At 46.5% G+C, this 17,970-nt stretch overlaps 1 protein-coding gene across 1 annotated transcript in view; it reads right to left on the bottom strand.

Annotated features, from left to right (window-relative positions):
- Positions 1–215: 215 nt before the first annotated feature.
- Positions 216–17,970, bottom strand: part of Clic6 (chloride intracellular channel 6) — a 43,095-nt gene continuing 25,340 nt past the window's right edge. Inside the window, exons 2-6 of the mRNA NM_172469.3 lie at positions 13,288–13,397; positions 12,636–12,761; positions 11,482–11,588; positions 10,520–10,701; positions 216–2,022 (exon numbers count right to left, since the gene is read on the bottom strand). Coding sequence (NP_766057.1) covers positions 1,861–2,022; positions 10,520–10,701; positions 11,482–11,588; positions 12,636–12,761; positions 13,288–13,397 — 687 coding nt within the window. The 3' untranslated portion in view covers positions 216–1,860. The remainder of the gene's footprint in view (positions 2,023–10,519; positions 10,702–11,481; positions 11,589–12,635; positions 12,762–13,287; positions 13,398–17,970) is intronic.

The raw sequence follows: 17,970 nt of genomic DNA, 5'->3' as shown, positions 1-17,970 counted from the left end.
TACCAGGACAGCCAGGGCTACACAGAGAAACCCTGTCTCAGAAAAACAAAAACAAAAACAAAAAAAGTAAGGTAGGAGAGCAGTCAAGAAGATTCTCAACCTCCGTCATCCCAAGCCTTCCCCGCACGTGCACGCACACCCACACAGTCCAAACACAAACACACACACAGGCGTGTTAAACACTCAGACACAAACTAAAGAAAAACGATGGAGTTGATTGAGAATGTTTAATTTGTAAGGCACACCGCTTGTGATCATTTTAATATCTAAAAGAACAAAATTAACAAAACTAAACTCCCAACCATCAACTCATTTACCAAGTTTGAATGTCACAAGAGCTTAACAAGGTGACTCCTACAGAGGTGCAGAGTGATGTGGAGCAGGGTGGGACAGGCTAGACACGACCCTGAAAACCTTCTTTGAGTGACAAAGAAATAGACTATTGGACTGAAGCCACAGCTTCCAAGAAACAAGAAAATGTAGTGGCCACCATATTGGACTTTGTTTCCTTTCGAGATATTTTTTCACCTAATCTCGGGGTCTTACTGGTACCCTCACCCAAGTGCCTATGAAGCACGAGGTTCCAGAGCCCAGCGCTCTAGCCAAGTGTACAAGAGATGTTTCCTGTAGGGTGTGTGGTGGTGAAGGGACAAGCCTTGCAGAGCTTGCAAGCTCACATTTCCTCATTCATGGTTAGGCTGGAACAGGCCTCACTATGACCAAGGGTGGCCCCAAGAATGATGGAGGGAATGCCACAAGCACACCAGAAACTCCTCAACTTCTCAGGAAAGGACCATTTTCCAGAAAAGCTTAAGAGTGGGACTTTCTGGATTTTCATCTGGAATTCAGTTTTCCTGCTTCGCCTCAGGTTGACACAGAAAGAACAGCAATGAGATAGAAAGAAGACGTGAATGAGCTAGCCTCGGGTACACCATCTTCACTGAAGCACTGACATGAGCAGGACTTGTAGGTTTACACTGTGATATAAGGCAGGGAGAGTCTCCAAGCCAGAGCTGACAGGAAGAGTCCCCAGGAAAGCACAGTCCCTCTGGGGGAGTGAGAACAATGGGTTCCAGAAAAGGAGTAGACCCAAAGGCACGGGGAACCCTCTCCTCCACACCTGGGCTCAGAGCAACAACATCCTTAAAGCAGAAGCAAGATACCCTGGTCCCATTATCCTAGGTCCTGCTGTCCCTTGGTTCTGCAAGAGGCTCTCCAAGCCCCTGTGTGGCTCAGCAGGGCTAAATCCTTTGTTTTAAGTCTTCTGTGATAACCTTTAAGGAACCAGGAGATCCCTTCATTGCTTTCTTACACAAATGCCATTCCACAAATGAATGAAATTATATGTGATGTATGTGCACGCATGAGCACAGGCATACATGAAAGATTGACCGATTCTGGAAACATTCATCAAATTGTCATCAGAAAATATATAGAATTTTAGGTGATTTTAAAAAATTTCTTCTTCATACCCTCTAATACTGTTCTAAAGTATTCTATAAGTATAAAACAGCATCTCCATTTTAAACTGATACTTGAGAAGAGAAAAACAAGCCAGGTGATTATGAAAACTATCAAAAAAAAAAAAAAGACTAACCTCTTTAAAATGCCAAGAACTTAAGTCAAAGCCTGTTTGCCCTGAAACAAGCTACAAAACACTATCGCCCTAAACATGGATTACCAGAGAACTGAATCTCAAAGATATAAATTAGTGTAGGAGGAATGAGTAGACAAATCTCAAGGCCCCGCATCCTATGGTGGCATTTAGAGAGTCAGCGCTATTTCGCAAAAGAGCTGTTTCAGGGAAGAAACAGAGGGCTCTCCTGGAAGGCCCGCCCACTCATCTGCTGCAAGCCAGTGTCACTTCATCCTTTTCGCTGCATCGGAATATGCGTGTTCAATCTCCCGGTCGGCCGGACACGTGTTAGTGAACTCATCCCGGGCGTAAGCGTTGTTCAAGTACCTCCAAATGCCGGTCATTTCAGAAGGAAACTCAAAATCTCTATATTTCTTGGCGACAATCTGCAAATCAAGGGGAGACGGTGACAGGTGACAGGCCACTCACGTGGGTGATCAGGTCAGGCAACCCATCCTTGGGAGGTTCACAGCCTAACTTCTGATGTCATCCTATGGTCATGTGGGCCACCCATAGTGGCACTTTAACTCTGCTAGGGCACCTTGGGAGAAGGGTGGGGGTCTGGGGGTGGGTGGGTAGGGGGAGTCGGTAACAGAAGTACAGGACCCAAATGAAGTGCTCTGTGATAAGATCTAGGATCACTTGGGAGACCACCCTGTGGGCACCACAATGAGGGAGCCTCTAGGGTGTGTTCATTGAGACTGAAAGACCTACCTACCCTAAATGTAGAAGACACGAACGACTCCATGGGCTGGGATCCTGGACTGAACAGAAAGGGCTTAAGGAGCTGGACACCAGCGCCCATAGTGCTCTGTGTCCTCGCTGCTGATGCCTTGGGACCAAGTGCCTCACATTCCAGCCCCCATGCCCTCCCTGCCACCATGGGCTTTATCCCATCCAACTGTAAGCCAAAGTCAGCCTTCCTCTTGTAGCTTGCCCATCAAGTTTCCCAGAGGTGATCCTTGGGTTCCAGCCATGCGTGTGTACAGAATGCCAGTGGCTTTCTCCCTGTGTCTGTGGCAATGCCTTGGCAGGTGTCAGCTACTGCATTACGTAGTACATGAAGACACACATACGGGAGGTCTTCATTTTAGATTTCATCAGGATCTTTTAATCAGCTCTCTCTTCTAGTTGTTCAACCCCATCTCCAGCAATCCCTAACGTCTGGTATTCAGAAGTCCACTACTCTCTTCTAAGCAGATTGCTCAACCATGAGCTTACTGTGTGCAAAAGTGCATAAACAAAACAGCTTGTTCCTCGTCGTCATGGACACAGTAGGAGCAAGAAAAGGACAGGTGGGCGGGTTTACTAAGGGACTCAGCCCCATGAGATGGCTTCTTTGGTCCTGAAAGGGCCAGGTGGGGAATCAGTCACTAAGGACAGTGTCCAGTGACAGGGATGTGTGTCTCTGTTAGTGGTGCACACTTGAACAACTGAAAACAAAAAGGGTTTCTATCATAGTCCGAGAAGTCAAGATGTGAGCGGGACCCTGCTCCCCCTAAAGTTTCTAGGTTAGAATCTGTCTCTGGCCTTCCTCCTAGCTTCTTAAACTCTTGACTACGGAAGTACAGCTGAGTCTGTGCATGTCTTCTTGCTGTGTTTGGGTGTCCCTATCTTAAATCCTCTTTTAGCAGCAAGCCATATTGGAGGAGGGTCCAACCTTCTCTTCTGCACCTTCAACTTAGCTAATTGTGTCTTTGAAGACCCACATGCCAAATAAATCCCATCCTGGGGTAATAGTGATTAGGACCTCGATATGAAAGCTTGGGGAAGCACGATTCCATCTGCTGCAGGGATCCAGGGCTACAAAGGTCATGTCTGCTATGTCCCCTCTCTTCCCAGTGATCCTGGGATGTTGGAATGAATGTAACATGAGACTCAGCACAAATCAGATCTCAGTACTTAATTGTCAGACTATAACAGCGACCACCATTCATGCAGTGTGGCAGCAAATTAGTACCAAGGAATGTCTAGAGAGCCTGTGACAGGGTCTGGTGTTCTTTGTCTGAATGCAGGTTTAGGAATGCTCCAGTCAAGAATTCTTATTTCTTTGGTGGATGCTTACCTGACTCACTTGTGATCTTTTTGAAAAATATTAACCTGGAGTTTTATGCACGCTAAGCAATTGCTCCCCTGTGGACCCCCTCCCCCAGCTGAGCCCAGCTCTCTCTCTCCTTTTTATTTAGGCATGGGGGTCTTATTATCTTGCCTAGGTGGGCCTTGAACTCGCTCTTTAACCCACTCAGGAATGAGCTTTCAGTCCACCTCCGTCAGCCTCGTGGGTGGCAGGTATTACGAGCCAGTGCCATCAGCCCTGGATATTTTAATATTAATGAGGAAACTTGGTAAATATCTGGACACTTGCTTTTATAATTTCTCTCTGTTTGTATATATCTCTATGTGCATGTGTGCAAGTGTGTGAATACTGTGTAGGAGTCAGATCAACACTGGGTGACTTTCTGGATGGCTAACTACATTTTAAGTTCTATTCTAGATTTACTTTTTAAGTTATGGTGTATGGAAGTGAGAGGGTTGGGGGAGGTGGTCTGTGCATGTGAGTCTTGGTTGGATCCCATGAACCTAGAGTTACAGGCAGCTATAAGCTTCCTGACATGGGTGCTAAATGCAGGTCCTCTGGAAGAGCAGCCAATGCTCTTAACCACAGCCCTAACGTATTGTTTTAAAGAAGTATTTCTTATGGGTGTGTACACATGTGTGCAGAGGTCCCTAGAGGCCAGAGGAGGCATTCCAGTCCCTGCTGCTGGATTTGCAGGTGGCAACTCTCAAGGCCTCTGCCAAGCACAAGTCTCAACTGTTGAGCCATCACCCCAATCCCTTTTTCTCTACCTCATTTTTGACACAAGATCTCCTGTTGAGCCTGTAACTTGAAATGCCAGCAACTCGGTGATTCTCCTACCCTGCCTTCCGGAGATGGGATGCCTCTCATCTGCCATGTTTTGCAGGCATTCTGGGAAATCAAACTCAGGTCCTCTTGCTTATGTGATAAGTTCTTTAGCCGCTGATCCCCACTCCCATCATGATTTCTGAGTATACTACTTTGTTTCCTACGTGTATGTGTGCACGTGCGCAAGCGCGCATGCACACACACACACACACACACACACACACACACACACTCCGCTTCAGTAGCCCAGAGGCTGTAGTTTGGTTCTTTCTGAGAGTTCCCTAATATTTTCTATCAAGTTGATTCCTGTTAATGACAAAGGAGGGAATGTACTATGTCTCCTTGTCTTTCTGGCTCTTTTCCTTTACCATATTCTAACTTTACTCTGTCCCTGGAGCTGCTGCTTGGTCTCTCTACTGGTGTCAGCATTGGTTCCTCACAGAAAGGGCTGCAGCTCCAAGCTAAGAAGCTCATGGAAAGGATTTGTCCCTCTAATTGAATTTTCAACTGCAATCTATTTTTATAAATTTATTTCACTTTTGATTAAAATATAATTATATCATTCCCTCTATCTAAACCCCTGATACGTGTGTTCACCAAACACATGAGAACAGAGAAACCAAACAGGTAAGTGACAGAGGTGTGTGTGTTGTGACTGTATAGTTAGGTTGCCCCTAAGCCCAAGTTTCTCGTTCTTCTGGCAGTCTATGAGCAAGCCGGTGTCCTTTGAGTAAATTTGTGCTCTAAATTAGAGCAAGATAGGTTCCCTGTTTCTTAACAGACTTTTCTAAAGCACATCTTATCTGTCTCTGTCTCCTATTTTCATGATCATTTGAGTATTTCAACATATAGTAATTTTACTACTCGGGAGTGTTTATTTTACTGAGGCTGGGTGTCTGGGGAGATAATAACTGGGGATATAAAACTCTTTCATAATACACCAGACAGCCTTCCGTTTCCTCTCTGTTTGATTTTTGATGCCATGAAGGTTCTTGAGGCCACTGTAGATGCCTTCCTCCTGTAGGCAATCCTACTGTTTATTTATGCCATCACTGCTGCTGGTAAGTACTATTGTCTGGCTGTCTGCTCTAGTTTGAGTATGCTCTTTGACGGGTCACAGGTTGGAAGTTTGGGTCTCAGTAGAGCAATGTGTGGTGAGGCCTTCAAAAAGCATGGCTTGGAAGAGGGCATCACTGGAGCATACCATCTGGAAAGACTGAGATAGTTCTCATGGGAATCTGGTTGATTCTGTGGGAAGTCTGATACACAAGAGCAAATCTGAATGCTTCCAGTATCACCAATACAGAGACTTCCTATCTCACCATATGGCTACTTCCTGTCTCACCTATGGTCACTTCGTGTCTCACCCATGCTCACTTCCTGTCTCACCTATGGTCACTTCCTGTCTCACCCATGCTCACTTCCTGTCTCACCTATGATCACTTCCAGTCTCACCCATGCTCACTTCCTATTTCACCTATGGTCACTTCCTGTCTTGCCTATGGTCACTTCCTCTCTCTCCTATAGTAACTTTCTGTCTCACCTGTGGTCACATCCTGTCTCACCTATAATCACCTCCCCATACACAAACACACACCACACACACACACACACACACACATACACACACACACACACACACACACACACACGCTCATACTGGGAAGTCCTAAGGTCCATATAAGAGTTGACTCATGCTCTTGAATGTCTACAGCTGTGAGCTAAATAAGCTTTTCTGCATACCCCTGCCCCAAACATTTTGTTATAGTAATGGAAAGTGGACAGATTCAGTTCCTAATGCTTCCTTTCTATGACAGAAGCTCTGTCAAGTATCAAACATGTTTCATTCTGTTGTTTGTCCCGGGAATATGCTTCCTAAATACGGCATGACCTTGAAAGCAGAAGTTTGGAGCTAAGGATGCACCAGTGCTTGTTTAAATGTCCAAGGCCCTGGGTTTGATACTCAGCAAATAACAAATACAGTAATGATATAAAAATAGGGAGTCTTGTATGATGTACACGCTTGTAGCTCTAGGATTCATCAGAGGCTTGGGGAAGGGCAAGAGTGAGACCAGACTGAGCTACACAGTGAGACCTTGTCTCAAAATACCAAGGATTGGTGGTGAATTTTGTGGTAGAGCAGTTGTTGTCTAGTGTGTGCAAGTTCCTGGGTTTCATCCTAGCACAAATAATCAATTAGGACTATTCTTTAGATAAATCAGAGGGCCCGGCTCTACTTTATATTAAAATAATGCCCTGCTTGGATGGCCCTCTTCCTGCTCTCCTTCCCTCTACTGTCATTCTGAATATAAATATCTGAGTTTGGATGATCTATTTTCAGATCCAGTCTAGCTACTTTCTGTGGTGTCCTTCTGTCTGCTTCTTGCTACTTCTACATAATTTTTTATTCCTTTAGGACGTTATCTGTCTTTTCTTACTCAAATGCCTCTGGCCTAAGTTGCATCCATTTTGCATCCATTTATGGTACTGTGTTTTTCGACATTCAGTGTCTTGTGTTAGAGCTTGTTCTGAAGAAGTCCATATCTTTTTCTCTTTTCAAGGTTGTAGAAGAATATACAATGTTCTTTGACTTCCCGGGACAAGTCTTTGCCAAATATGCATTTCCCGTCCCCCTTTTTCCTTTCTTTAATTTTGGGTCCTCCATCATTTTCTTTCACTTTTATTGTCTATAGTTATACAGTGGCCATTCGTGGGCCCCTTCTTGTGGCTAGTCAGGAGTTAGTGAGGCAGACATACTGGAGCTACAATTTACTTAGAAATCATGTAGAGCAATAGGAGAGTGGGGACAGGTCAGTTGGTAGAGCAAATTTAGTATTCCATTGGAGCATTCATTCAGGAAACTTTGACCTCTACTCTGCCTCAGAGACATACTGGAGCTAGAGTTAGGGTTAGAGATAGGGTTGGCATGAGAGTTAGAGTCAGGGAACTCTTGCCTGCATGCCTGCTTGCTTGCTTGCTTGCTTGCTTGCTTGCTTGCTTGCTTGCTTGCTTCCTTCCTTCCTTCCTTCCTTCCTTCCTTCCTTCCTCCCTTTCTCGTCTTTTCTTTTCTTTCTTTTCTTCAATTTTCTTTCCTTTTCTTTTCTTATTTCTTTTTCTTTTTCTTTTTACTCTGTTCAGCAGCCACAAAACAGAATGCCAGATCCTTCCTCTTCTAACCCATCTCCCTCCCTCCAGGACACAGTGTGGAAGAGGAGCGGAGCACAGGCTGTATAGACATCATCTCTGTATGATCTTCCTCCTACTCTGTCTCTTTAGAGATCTCAACCCACGAGTATTCTCTGTCATCTTTGCCTCACTGTCAGCTCACGCTCCACCCTCTATGCAAAGGTCTCAGGCATTTCAGGATTGCATTATTTACTTCTTAACAACCCTGAACTTTTCTAACCATAAAGGGAGCCATGTACCACTCAACCCTGTCTCTTGGATTCCTTTGCATTTGTGGATGATCTGTCATTCTTCCGTAGGCTCGTGAAAGATGAAGCCAATACTGTATTTTTAATGTCATTTTCAGTGGGTTTCAGGAAAGGAAATAAATTATAAATCTCCTCACTCTCATCTTTTACCATAATTCCTTTGGACTAATTCTCATTTCCTTCAAAATTACTCTGGGCTGGAAGATCATTAAACAGTTTAGTATCTTAAGTGCTAAATGGCTTTGAAGCCTCTCTTTCTAGGTCTTTCATTCTCACCATGGACTGCTTTAGCCCTACTCCCAACCCCAAAGCTTATCCTTTCTACTTCTTACATATATGTGTATGTCGAATGCTCATGTAAATGCAAGCACTCACAGGGATCAGGTGAAGTGTTGGACCCCCCTGGAGCTGGAGTTACAGGTGGTAGTGGGCTATCTAACATGGGTGCTGGGAACTAAACTCTGATACTCTGCAAGAACAGCCAGTGTTCTTAATCACTGAGCCATCTCTCCAGCCCCCTTATTTTTTTATGAATAAAGCACATTGTGACTGGAGCTGTGTGCCTGAGATGTTTCTCATGTTATCCAATGTGCTTTGGATATTAAACACTTTTGTAAAATGAAGGTTTGGTCCACAACTAGTGGTGGTTGGACCATGAGGGAGCTAGCCTCACCGACTGATTAACCATAGTGGGTTGGGCAATAGGAAATGGTGCCTAGGCAACTGGAGGCCTTTGAAGGGCACATCTTGTCTCCTGACACTCCTTCTTGCTCTCTCTACCTTCTGGCTTCCACAGACGAGCTGCTTTCCTGATCCACAGCGTTTGCCACGAGCCTAACATCAATAGAGCCAACTCAGCATGCACTATTAGCTCTGAATCCACAGGCCAAAGTAAACCTTTCTGCTCTGACAGACTTTCTCAAGCATTTTGTCATAGTAACCACCATCTCTTCTTCAGCCTGCACATACCTGTCTGGTGCTATATCATTCACGGCAAAGACTAAAAACTCATTCCCGTAAGAGACTAAATCACAACACAGTGGCATAAATATCACTGGAAAACGATGTCTAGAGTCAGCAGATTGTCAAGAGTTGAGCATCTTTCGTTACTTTGGATGTTGGGACCTTAGTGAAGCTACTGAAAAGACATTCACTCAAGGAGTTGGCAATGTCTGTTGTAAGTAGTTCTCTGAAGTACACAGGTAAGAGAGGAGGAGTGAGTTAGAGACTCAGCGGGAGGGCAAGAAGAGCTGTTCAGGAAGAGAAAGATGAGGCTCTCACACGGAGTGACCAAGAGTGGCAGGTAGCCCACCATGGACTGTTGAAACCAGATGAGTGATCTGACCAGCCAAATATGTACGAGCTTAGAGCACGACAGAGACTGGTGTTTCCCTGTGTTGCCTCTTTATTCTCGCTTTATGTTCCTACACTAGCTCTAGGCCTAGGGGAGAATTTAATAATAACGAAGATGCCCAGTGCACAGGCTTCCTTTTTAGACATCTGAAGGTCACATGCATAGCACTGATGGCTGTCAGTCACGATGATAACTGACACCCACAAGTAACAGAGAGGTGGAGAGAGAGAAGCAACTCAGCCGCCAGCTGTGGAGCCAGCTGCCTGGGAATCCTCACGGATGCCACAACAAGTTCTGATTAGCCAGGTCAGTGACCAATCAGAGAACTGAAATTAAAATAATAATAATAATAATAAACATTTTAAAAACTTTTAAAAGATTCCCCCAAACAGCTCTAGTTGTCTGTGTCTGTTGACTCTTCTACTATATCCAACTACCTAGGAAGACAGGATGCCAGCTATAGAAGAGGCTCAGCCAAGGAGATATATCAGCCGCTCTTAGCTGTGTGTGTGTGGGGGGGGGGATATTAAGAGTTTATAGGACACCCCTCCATTGTCCCTGGAACATCTTTGCTTATCCCTAGAATTATCAACAATGCATCATCTTCAAGCCACAGAGAGCCTGAGTGCGCTTGAGCTTTTCTTCAGACTGAGGACTTCAGGGAGGACCTGGGGCAGGGTGCACATTCACAGGTACTTTGTGAAGACACCTGGAGCTCTTGGTTCCATGTGTTTAGTGTGGCTGCCTAGACTATAAACTACTAGTTTTCGATTCAAACTGATATTTGCTACTATTATCCCTGTCCTGAGTAGTTCAGGGTCTCCTTCCTAGGGAATGATACCACCCACAGTGGACTGGACCTAACTGGTTCAGGACCCTCTTCCTAGGGAATAGTACCACCCACAGTGGACTGGATCTACTATTACCCCTGTCCTAAGTGGTTCAGGACCCTCTTCCTAGGGAATAGTACCAACCACAGTGGACTGGATCTACTATTATCCCTGACCTGAGTGGTTCAGGACCCTCTTCCTAGGGAATAGTACCACCCACAGTGGACTGGATCTACTATTATTCCTGGCCAGGCCTGTTTTCGATGCCTGGCCTCAGCATAAGTCAGAACAACAACAAAACAAAACCACCAGTAAAGCCTCTTTCATGCATCCAGCCAGCTGTCAAGAGCAAAAGCAAACCTTAATGATATGGAGCTTGGGTAAGAGGTTACAGTCAGCCAGTGTGAGCTCATCCCCATCCAGAAACTTCCTTTGTGAAACAGTGACATCCTCTGAACTGTCGGCATCGATTTCGTCTGGCAGCGGGCTGTTTAAGTAACTGTCCAGCTTCTTCAGGGCCCGTAGTAGGTTCTTTTCATAAACTAAAACACAAAGGCAAGAGATGCTGGAGATGGGCCACACAAATGTCTGGGGTTTTTTGTTTGTTTGGTTTTGGTTTTTGCCTTGGAAGGAGAGAGTGGGTGTGCTTCCTTTCTGAAACACAGACAGTCAGCAGCAAGAAGACCAGAAGGACACAGAGGCAGACAGGACTCAGTCTCTCTGTGCCATCTACACGGCTATGCTACTTCTGAAACCCATCCATTTTTAAAGGTATTTTTTATTTTATTTTTATTTTTATTCGTGTCTTTGTGTATGCATACCACATGTGTGCAGGTGCCCTCAAGGGCCAGAAAAGGACCTCAGGTGCCCTAGATCTAAAGTTATAGGTGGTTATGAGCCACTTGGTAGAGGGGCTGGGAACCAAACTCCAGTCCTCCCCAAGAGCAGCATGTGCTCTTAACCACTGAGCCATCTATCCAGCCCAACTGTATCCACTCTTATAAACATTTATGAGAAGCCTATGAAGAGCTAGGGACTGGCAGAGTCACTGTTTAAACAATCGCCTCATTGCAGGTGGCAACAGCTGCATGTCAAAATGTCTCCCCTTAATAGTGTTGTACTTTGGATTCCCAAACTCTAGAAACTATCTCTCCAAAGTCACATGCAGAGTCGAAGATAGAAATTTTTTCCTTATTCACAGAATCCCGTCTGTACCCACACTCTATGAAATGAGCCCAGATGCTCAGTCTCTCCCCAGCAGCCACGTGGATGACCCCATGGGGACAGAACTGTGGGGGCAGAACCCAGGACAGAGTACTTACTCTCATTTGCATCCTTCTTGGTGTTTTTAATAAATGCTGAGAATTTGGCAAAAACATCATTTCCCGCTGAGTTGGACTCAGGGTGCTGAGTTCCCAGCTTAGGGTACCTTGAAGAGTTCAAAATTGGAAGGTCACAAAAAAGCAACAGCTAGTCAGGATGATAAAGCAGATGGAGGGAAAGGCCTGTCTCTGGGCAGATGTTTACAATGGCAAGCTCCTGGAGACTGGATTAGGGATCAATGCATCTCAAGGCTGAGTAAAAACATGATTTGGGAGAACTGCATTGGATCTGGTCCTGGTGAGATCAGTCCTGAAACACAGGGACCAACCAGATCTTTCTGACCTAATCCTCTCCCCAGTCTAGTGGAGATGTTTGACTGGAAGGTTCCTGAAGTTTCTTTCAGTAGCAGATATGAGAGAAAGTTATCCCACACAGCAATGACGCTTCCTCCCTTCCTTCTGCCATACCATCCTAACCTCCAAGCTATGGATACATAGAAGGGAAGCTGTTATGGTTGGTTTTCAGTGTCGACTTGCCACAATCTAGAGAAGAGCCTCATCTGAGAAACTGTCTAGTTCAAATTGGCCTGTGTGTATGGCTTGATTATTAGTTGATACAGGAAGATCCAGTCCACTGTGGGTGGTACCAATCCCTAGAAAGGGGTCCTGAACCACTCAGAACAGGCATAATAGTAGATCCAGTCCACTCTTGGTGGTACAATTCCCTAAGAAGGGGGCCCTGAACTACTCAGAACAGGCATAATAGTAGATCCAGTCCACTGTGGGTGGTACCAATCCCTAGAAAGGGGCCCTGAACTACTCAGAACAGGCATAATAGTAGCAAATATCATCCTGCATTTCTCTCTGCTCTTGGTTGTGAATGTGACGTGGCTGGCTGGCTGGCTGACATTCCTAGCCCACTGACTTCCCTGAAATCGTGGACTACAACCAATTGTGAGGTAAATAGACCTTCCCTCCCCTAAGTTGCTTTTTTGTCAGAATGTTTTTAATCACAGCAGCAAAACTGAAACCAGAGCAGAAACAGACTCCATCTTAACTCCAAGTGTCTGATCTGGCTGTTTCTGTGGCATCGTACGCATGACCAAGGAGGAGGGCACCAATGACCTTGTGAGCGTCCGTCCTAGGAGGCTTACCTCGGGGGAACTAACTTCTCCTCTAAGAACTCCTCAATTTTATTCACATCTGTCTTGACTTCACCATCAAAAGTCATGAAAGGAGGGTTCGTCCCAGGAGCCAGGTTCTGAAGGTCTGCAGGCTTCCTAGATAGGAGGGAGGAACGGTCTGCATGGACGGTCTCTAGCACTTGGAGTCACAGCCAAGGCTCGGTTGTGATCTCTTCGTGTAAGAGCTATAACCCTCGAAAATGGTCAAGTGGTTTGTGAATTAATAAGGTGGCTTGTTGGAGACTAAAGCCAAGGAATGTGCTAACAAATGATCGGTGGCTGCCTACAGCAATGGGAAAGTTAACTCTCCAGGGTTATCAGCCCGGAGCAGTGCTCAGGCAGGGTTCTGGGAGGGAAAGCAGACTCTCCCTGGACCCCAACCCCTACCCCTTTCTGACTGCAACCCCTGAGTTCTCTATGAACCATACCGCTGGGCTAGCACTTGGGCTTCATTCCAGGCTCCTGACTAAGGATGGGCATATCATTATATGCCCATGGTCCCTAGCAGTGTATGTGAGCATGTTTGTGTGTGTACACGCATGCTTGTATACATGAAAGGGTGTGTTGCTGTATACGGGGAATTAGGCCCAATTTCTGCAACGACACAGAAGCCCCATCTCACCGTTTTAGGTCCACCGTTGTCACATTGAATATAACACCCTTTAGCCAGAGGATCATAAAGAGACGCTGTGAAAATGGGCAGTTTCCGATGCTCTCGCCGTCATAACCAGCCTGAGATTAGGAGAGAGAGAGAGAGAGAGAGAGAGAGAGAGAGAGAGAGAGATTTATCTGACCCGGTCTCACAATGCTAGGTGTCAGCAATTGCGATATATACACACATAGTTATTATGATTTTTTATGAATGGTTACTGTATTTGACCTTCTGAGTCCATTTAACTCAGGGTCTATGACAGGTTAGAGATGGATGTGATACAGGGATGATGCTCGTACTCACGTGCGCACACACACATGCACACATGTGCACATGCACACACATACATACACATGAACACATGTGCACACACACATACACACATGCACACGTGTGTGTGCGCACATGCACACGTGTGTGTGCGCGCACACACACACACACACACACTAAATGGAAAACATAGGAATTAAGGAGATCTCCCCCCAGGTACAGTCTGTGACATTTTTTGAGGACCCAGTGACTGACAGGGAACCATGTGACACAGCCATCGAAGTATATTTTGCCCTGAAACTCCACCCTGCCTCGCCCACCGAGGACAAACCAGCAGGGACCCCACCCCCTGATATCCTGGTCTCCTGCTCTCTGTTCCATAGAACAGAGATGAGCTGTATAGAATGCCCAGTCCCTGCTGCTTGCCCGGAAGCCTGTCCTACACTCTCCTACCTGGTGCAGGTTTGGGCATAGTCAGACACAGCAAAGGATGAAGGCGAGGGGAAGGCAGGGATGTGCCGACTGGCCAGCCCCAACTTGCTTGCTTGCTCGCTCGCTCGCTCGCTTTTAAGCCTCTTATTTTTATAATAGCTGCACTAAGCACCATAAAGTCTAGAAGGTCCATGGAGTAGGGTGACGTTTCTCTCTTCTGCTCCTTGCTTCTTGGATCTTTGGGATCTGATCACAGCTCACTGTGAATGGGGCAAAGGCCTGCTGAGTCCTGGGCCTCCTGTTCTACAGCTGCCTGTCTGGTGACAGAGCTGACCCTGGCAATACATTCTGTTGGCAAAGCCTCTGTGTCCCTCACTGCCTCCCACCGTAGCGCCTGGAGAACCAGAGTACACGCTCGGATCTGCCCGCCCGCTGTTTCTCGGATGCTCCCAAACTCACTTCCACATTTTCCTCAAAATTGTCCCCAACAATTTCTCAACCCTGGCAGCTGCTTCCTTTGGTGGAAACACGGGCCTGGGAGCAGTGTGAGAGAGAATTCTTACACTTCTCAAAATATAAGAAATGGCCTTGTCATTCACCTCGATAAAAACTTGGGTTGAACCATCACAGAGATGGTTCAGTTGGCAAAATGTTTGCTGTGCATGCATGAGGACCCAGGTTTGAGCCCCAGAATTTGTGTAAAAGCAAGCCAGGGCATAGTGGTCCTTGCTTGTAATTCCACTCTGAGGAGACAGAGACAGAGAGCTCCCCCGGGGCCTTGGTAAACTCCAGGGACAATGGGAGACCCTACTTAGAAGGATAAGGTGGGAGCAACTGAAATGGACTCCAACATCAACCTTTGGCTTCCATGGGTACTCATGCATGTGCATATGTGTGCATGCATGTGCACGCATGCACACATGCACGCAGGCATCAAAACCCTCTTGAAAACCTGTCAGGCTCCTTAACAGATCTGCAGTGGATGCGACATCCACTCTGAAAATAAGAGAATGGTTCAGTGGCCACTGAGCTCATGTTGTAAAGACAACGAGGGGATATTTAACTACCCATGGTCCCCCATGTAACCTTGACACTGAATTATTCCAAGCCAGTGGAGCCCATAAACTGTAGGCTCCTAGGTATCTCAGCTAGCTGCCCCAACTGCCAATAAAACGGGATTTACATAGCTAGCATTGCCTCATCTTAAATTGCTCTAAAACTTTCTTTCTATCTTAGTCTGCCGTAAATGAGGGGGTTACGGGAACATGGTGGGAGGGACAGGGACGCCTTGCTTAATTTTATTACTTTAATGTGCTTCAGTGCTAGGATGTGCCAGCAAAAATAAAGGCGAAGATACGCCATCTCCACGGTCCATTATTGAGCAATAATGGGAGTGGATCGCCTTGCTTGTATCATTAACCCGACAAGATGATGAGATAAATACATATATATTCAGAGTGAATAACTGACACTGTCCCCATAATTGGGAGGCTCTATCTTACGGACTTTTATTTCCCAATTCTCTCTGGCTAATTGCGCTCTGGGCTGAAATGTCTCAGCAGGGTGCTCAGGCTGCAGGGGAAGTTTTTGTAGGTCCACGTTCCTGATTAAATCAAATTAAGGAGCTTGAGAAATGGGAGTGGTTTTTTTTCTTGTTGTTGTTGTCGTTTTCATTTTCAGTAGAGACCTGGACACTGTGAAAAGTCAGAGCAGCCTGGTGTCTGTCTTCCAGGATGCACCAAGGCATCCATGTGGCACATCTCAAAAGCGGAGCAGGCACACCTTTGACCTGCTCTCAGACGCTCGCTGCCTTTGCAAGCCGCATCTGCCTTGACCCTGGAGAGGAAGTACCACTGTTGGCCCGTGGCCTGCACCCACTGAGGGGACTGCAAGGTGTCAGAGGAAAGGGTCCGGCCAACCAACAACCCAGCAGTGAAGAGCCCCTCTGTGCTCCAAGGCCTCCAAAATCCAGAGCCTCCCCCGCTAACCTACCATGCATTCATTACTCAAGACTCATAGAATTGTTTTCTGCCTGTAAGCTTTCTTCTTTTAATCAAAGGACCTCTCTGATGCTCACAGCCTCCTAGTGTAATGCAAAGAAACTCATTTCTCATAGCCTCAGAGGCTGAGAAGTCCAGTATTCCATACCAGCCCCTGGCAAGCCCCTCTACTGCAACGCATGGGGGATCACATCACTCATGAGGTCAGAGAGGCAGGACACATGGGCAAGAATCCACCCTGAGCCCCACTGTGTGTCTGCTCTGTGAGACAGTAAGAACAAGCAGATGGTCCCACTCCTGAGTGGTGGCCTTTTGGGATAGATGGGGGACTGTCCTTCTGGGTCTTTAGAGGAGGGCGGAAATCTCTCTAAGCCTGGCCTCTGTGAGTATCTGGAACCAGGGGACACATCTGTCCCTTGTGCAAGGTCATTTTCACAGACACTAGAAATTGCTAGCAAAGAGGAATCCGCAGGCAGTGACTGGGAGACTACCTCCAGTGACTCTACTGAGCTGGAGACCTGTACCCGTGGGAGCACCCATGGGACCTCCCTGCTCCTTCTGTTGTGTCACAGGCCCAGAAGCTTCTAGCCCATGTAAAACCCACACGTATTCACTGCAAAGCAATGTGACGCGCTGAGTCACATCTACCGAGGGGAAAGCAAGTAGGAGGTAGAAGAGGAAGACAAAAGGCTCAAGCGATGGCCACAAGCATCTTCCCCAAGCCACCATAGCCGCAGCCTCCTAGTGTAAGGGGGGTGCCCCATGCTATAGTGCTGTAATCTGAGGTGTATTTATTTTCAATGATTCAGGGGGTTGGAAAAAAAATCAGTCCTCTTTGTGAGCCGAATTTACTTTTCTCTCTCTCTCTCTCTCTCTCTCTCTCTCTCTCTCTCTCTCTTCTTTCTCTCAGGGATTGAGCCCCTAAGATCTGCTTGTCTCCATTCCACAGTGCTGACAGTCCAGATATGCACTTTTGAGCCTAGCTTTTTACATGGATATTGGGGACCCGCCCCCAGGTCCCCATGTTTGCCTAGCAGGCACTTTACCCACTGAACCATCTATCTCCATAGCCTCACTTCTCCATTTCTAAGCAACAGCGAGTGTCTCAGAGATAGTGAAAGAAGCAGGGGTCGGTGGGGGGCAGGGGAGTGTTAGACTGCAGCTCTGCTGTTGAATAATCCCCTAGTCAGTAGGTTCTGCTCCTTCAGCACCATTTCCCTATTTTTAAAGACAAAGATCTGGGCTGAGCTCATGGGTCTCTGTGTAAAGCTCATGCTTTGAGAGTGCAGGGGCCATAGTTTGATCCGCTGTCATCCACATATCCATCTTAAAAGCCAGGCACGGTGGCAGTGCTCGTCATTCCAGTGCTGTGGAGCGGAGTCCAGGGGATCTCTGGGACTCCCTGGCAGCCAAGCTGGAAAGTTGCAGACAGTGACAAATCCTGTCTTTAAAAAAAAAATGTGCATGGCCCCTGAAGTACAGCAGCCACATACACACATGTTCACAGGTGCTCACCCACATACGTGCACCTAGACACACATGCACACACACACACAGTGGGGAGGGGTAGAGGACAGGGATTAAAACACTGATATACCTAAACACCCTGGGCGCCCAGTAAAGGGAGCTATTACTGTCATTATCCACAGCACCTTCGTTTACGCTCCCAAACCCAAGCCCATCGGAGCAGACAATTATGGAATTTAGGGTACTTTTTAACAGCCTCAATTAGTGTGATTTTCATGCCAACCCACGTCCTCCTCAGGGAAATGGATTTTTCTCTCTCTCAACAACTCACCTGTCTTCTACCTGCTCTCAGGGAAAATTCAAATGTCCTTCACAGCAAAACAAACAGACCTCCAGCCAGTTAGCAAAGAGGTGGAACTCTGGGTTGGCATCGAGTCAGAGAGCCGCTTGAGATGACCTATCGCTGGATAAAGGGTCCCGTGGG

The sequence above is a fragment of the Mus musculus genome, chromosome 16 (genome assembly GCF_000001635.26).
Source record: "Mus musculus strain C57BL/6J chromosome 16, GRCm38.p6 C57BL/6J".
NCBI lineage: Eukaryota > Metazoa > Chordata > Mammalia > Rodentia > Muridae > Mus > Mus musculus.
The sequence above is the reverse complement of the archived record's forward strand: the minus strand, read 5'-3'. Positions and strand labels throughout refer to the sequence as shown.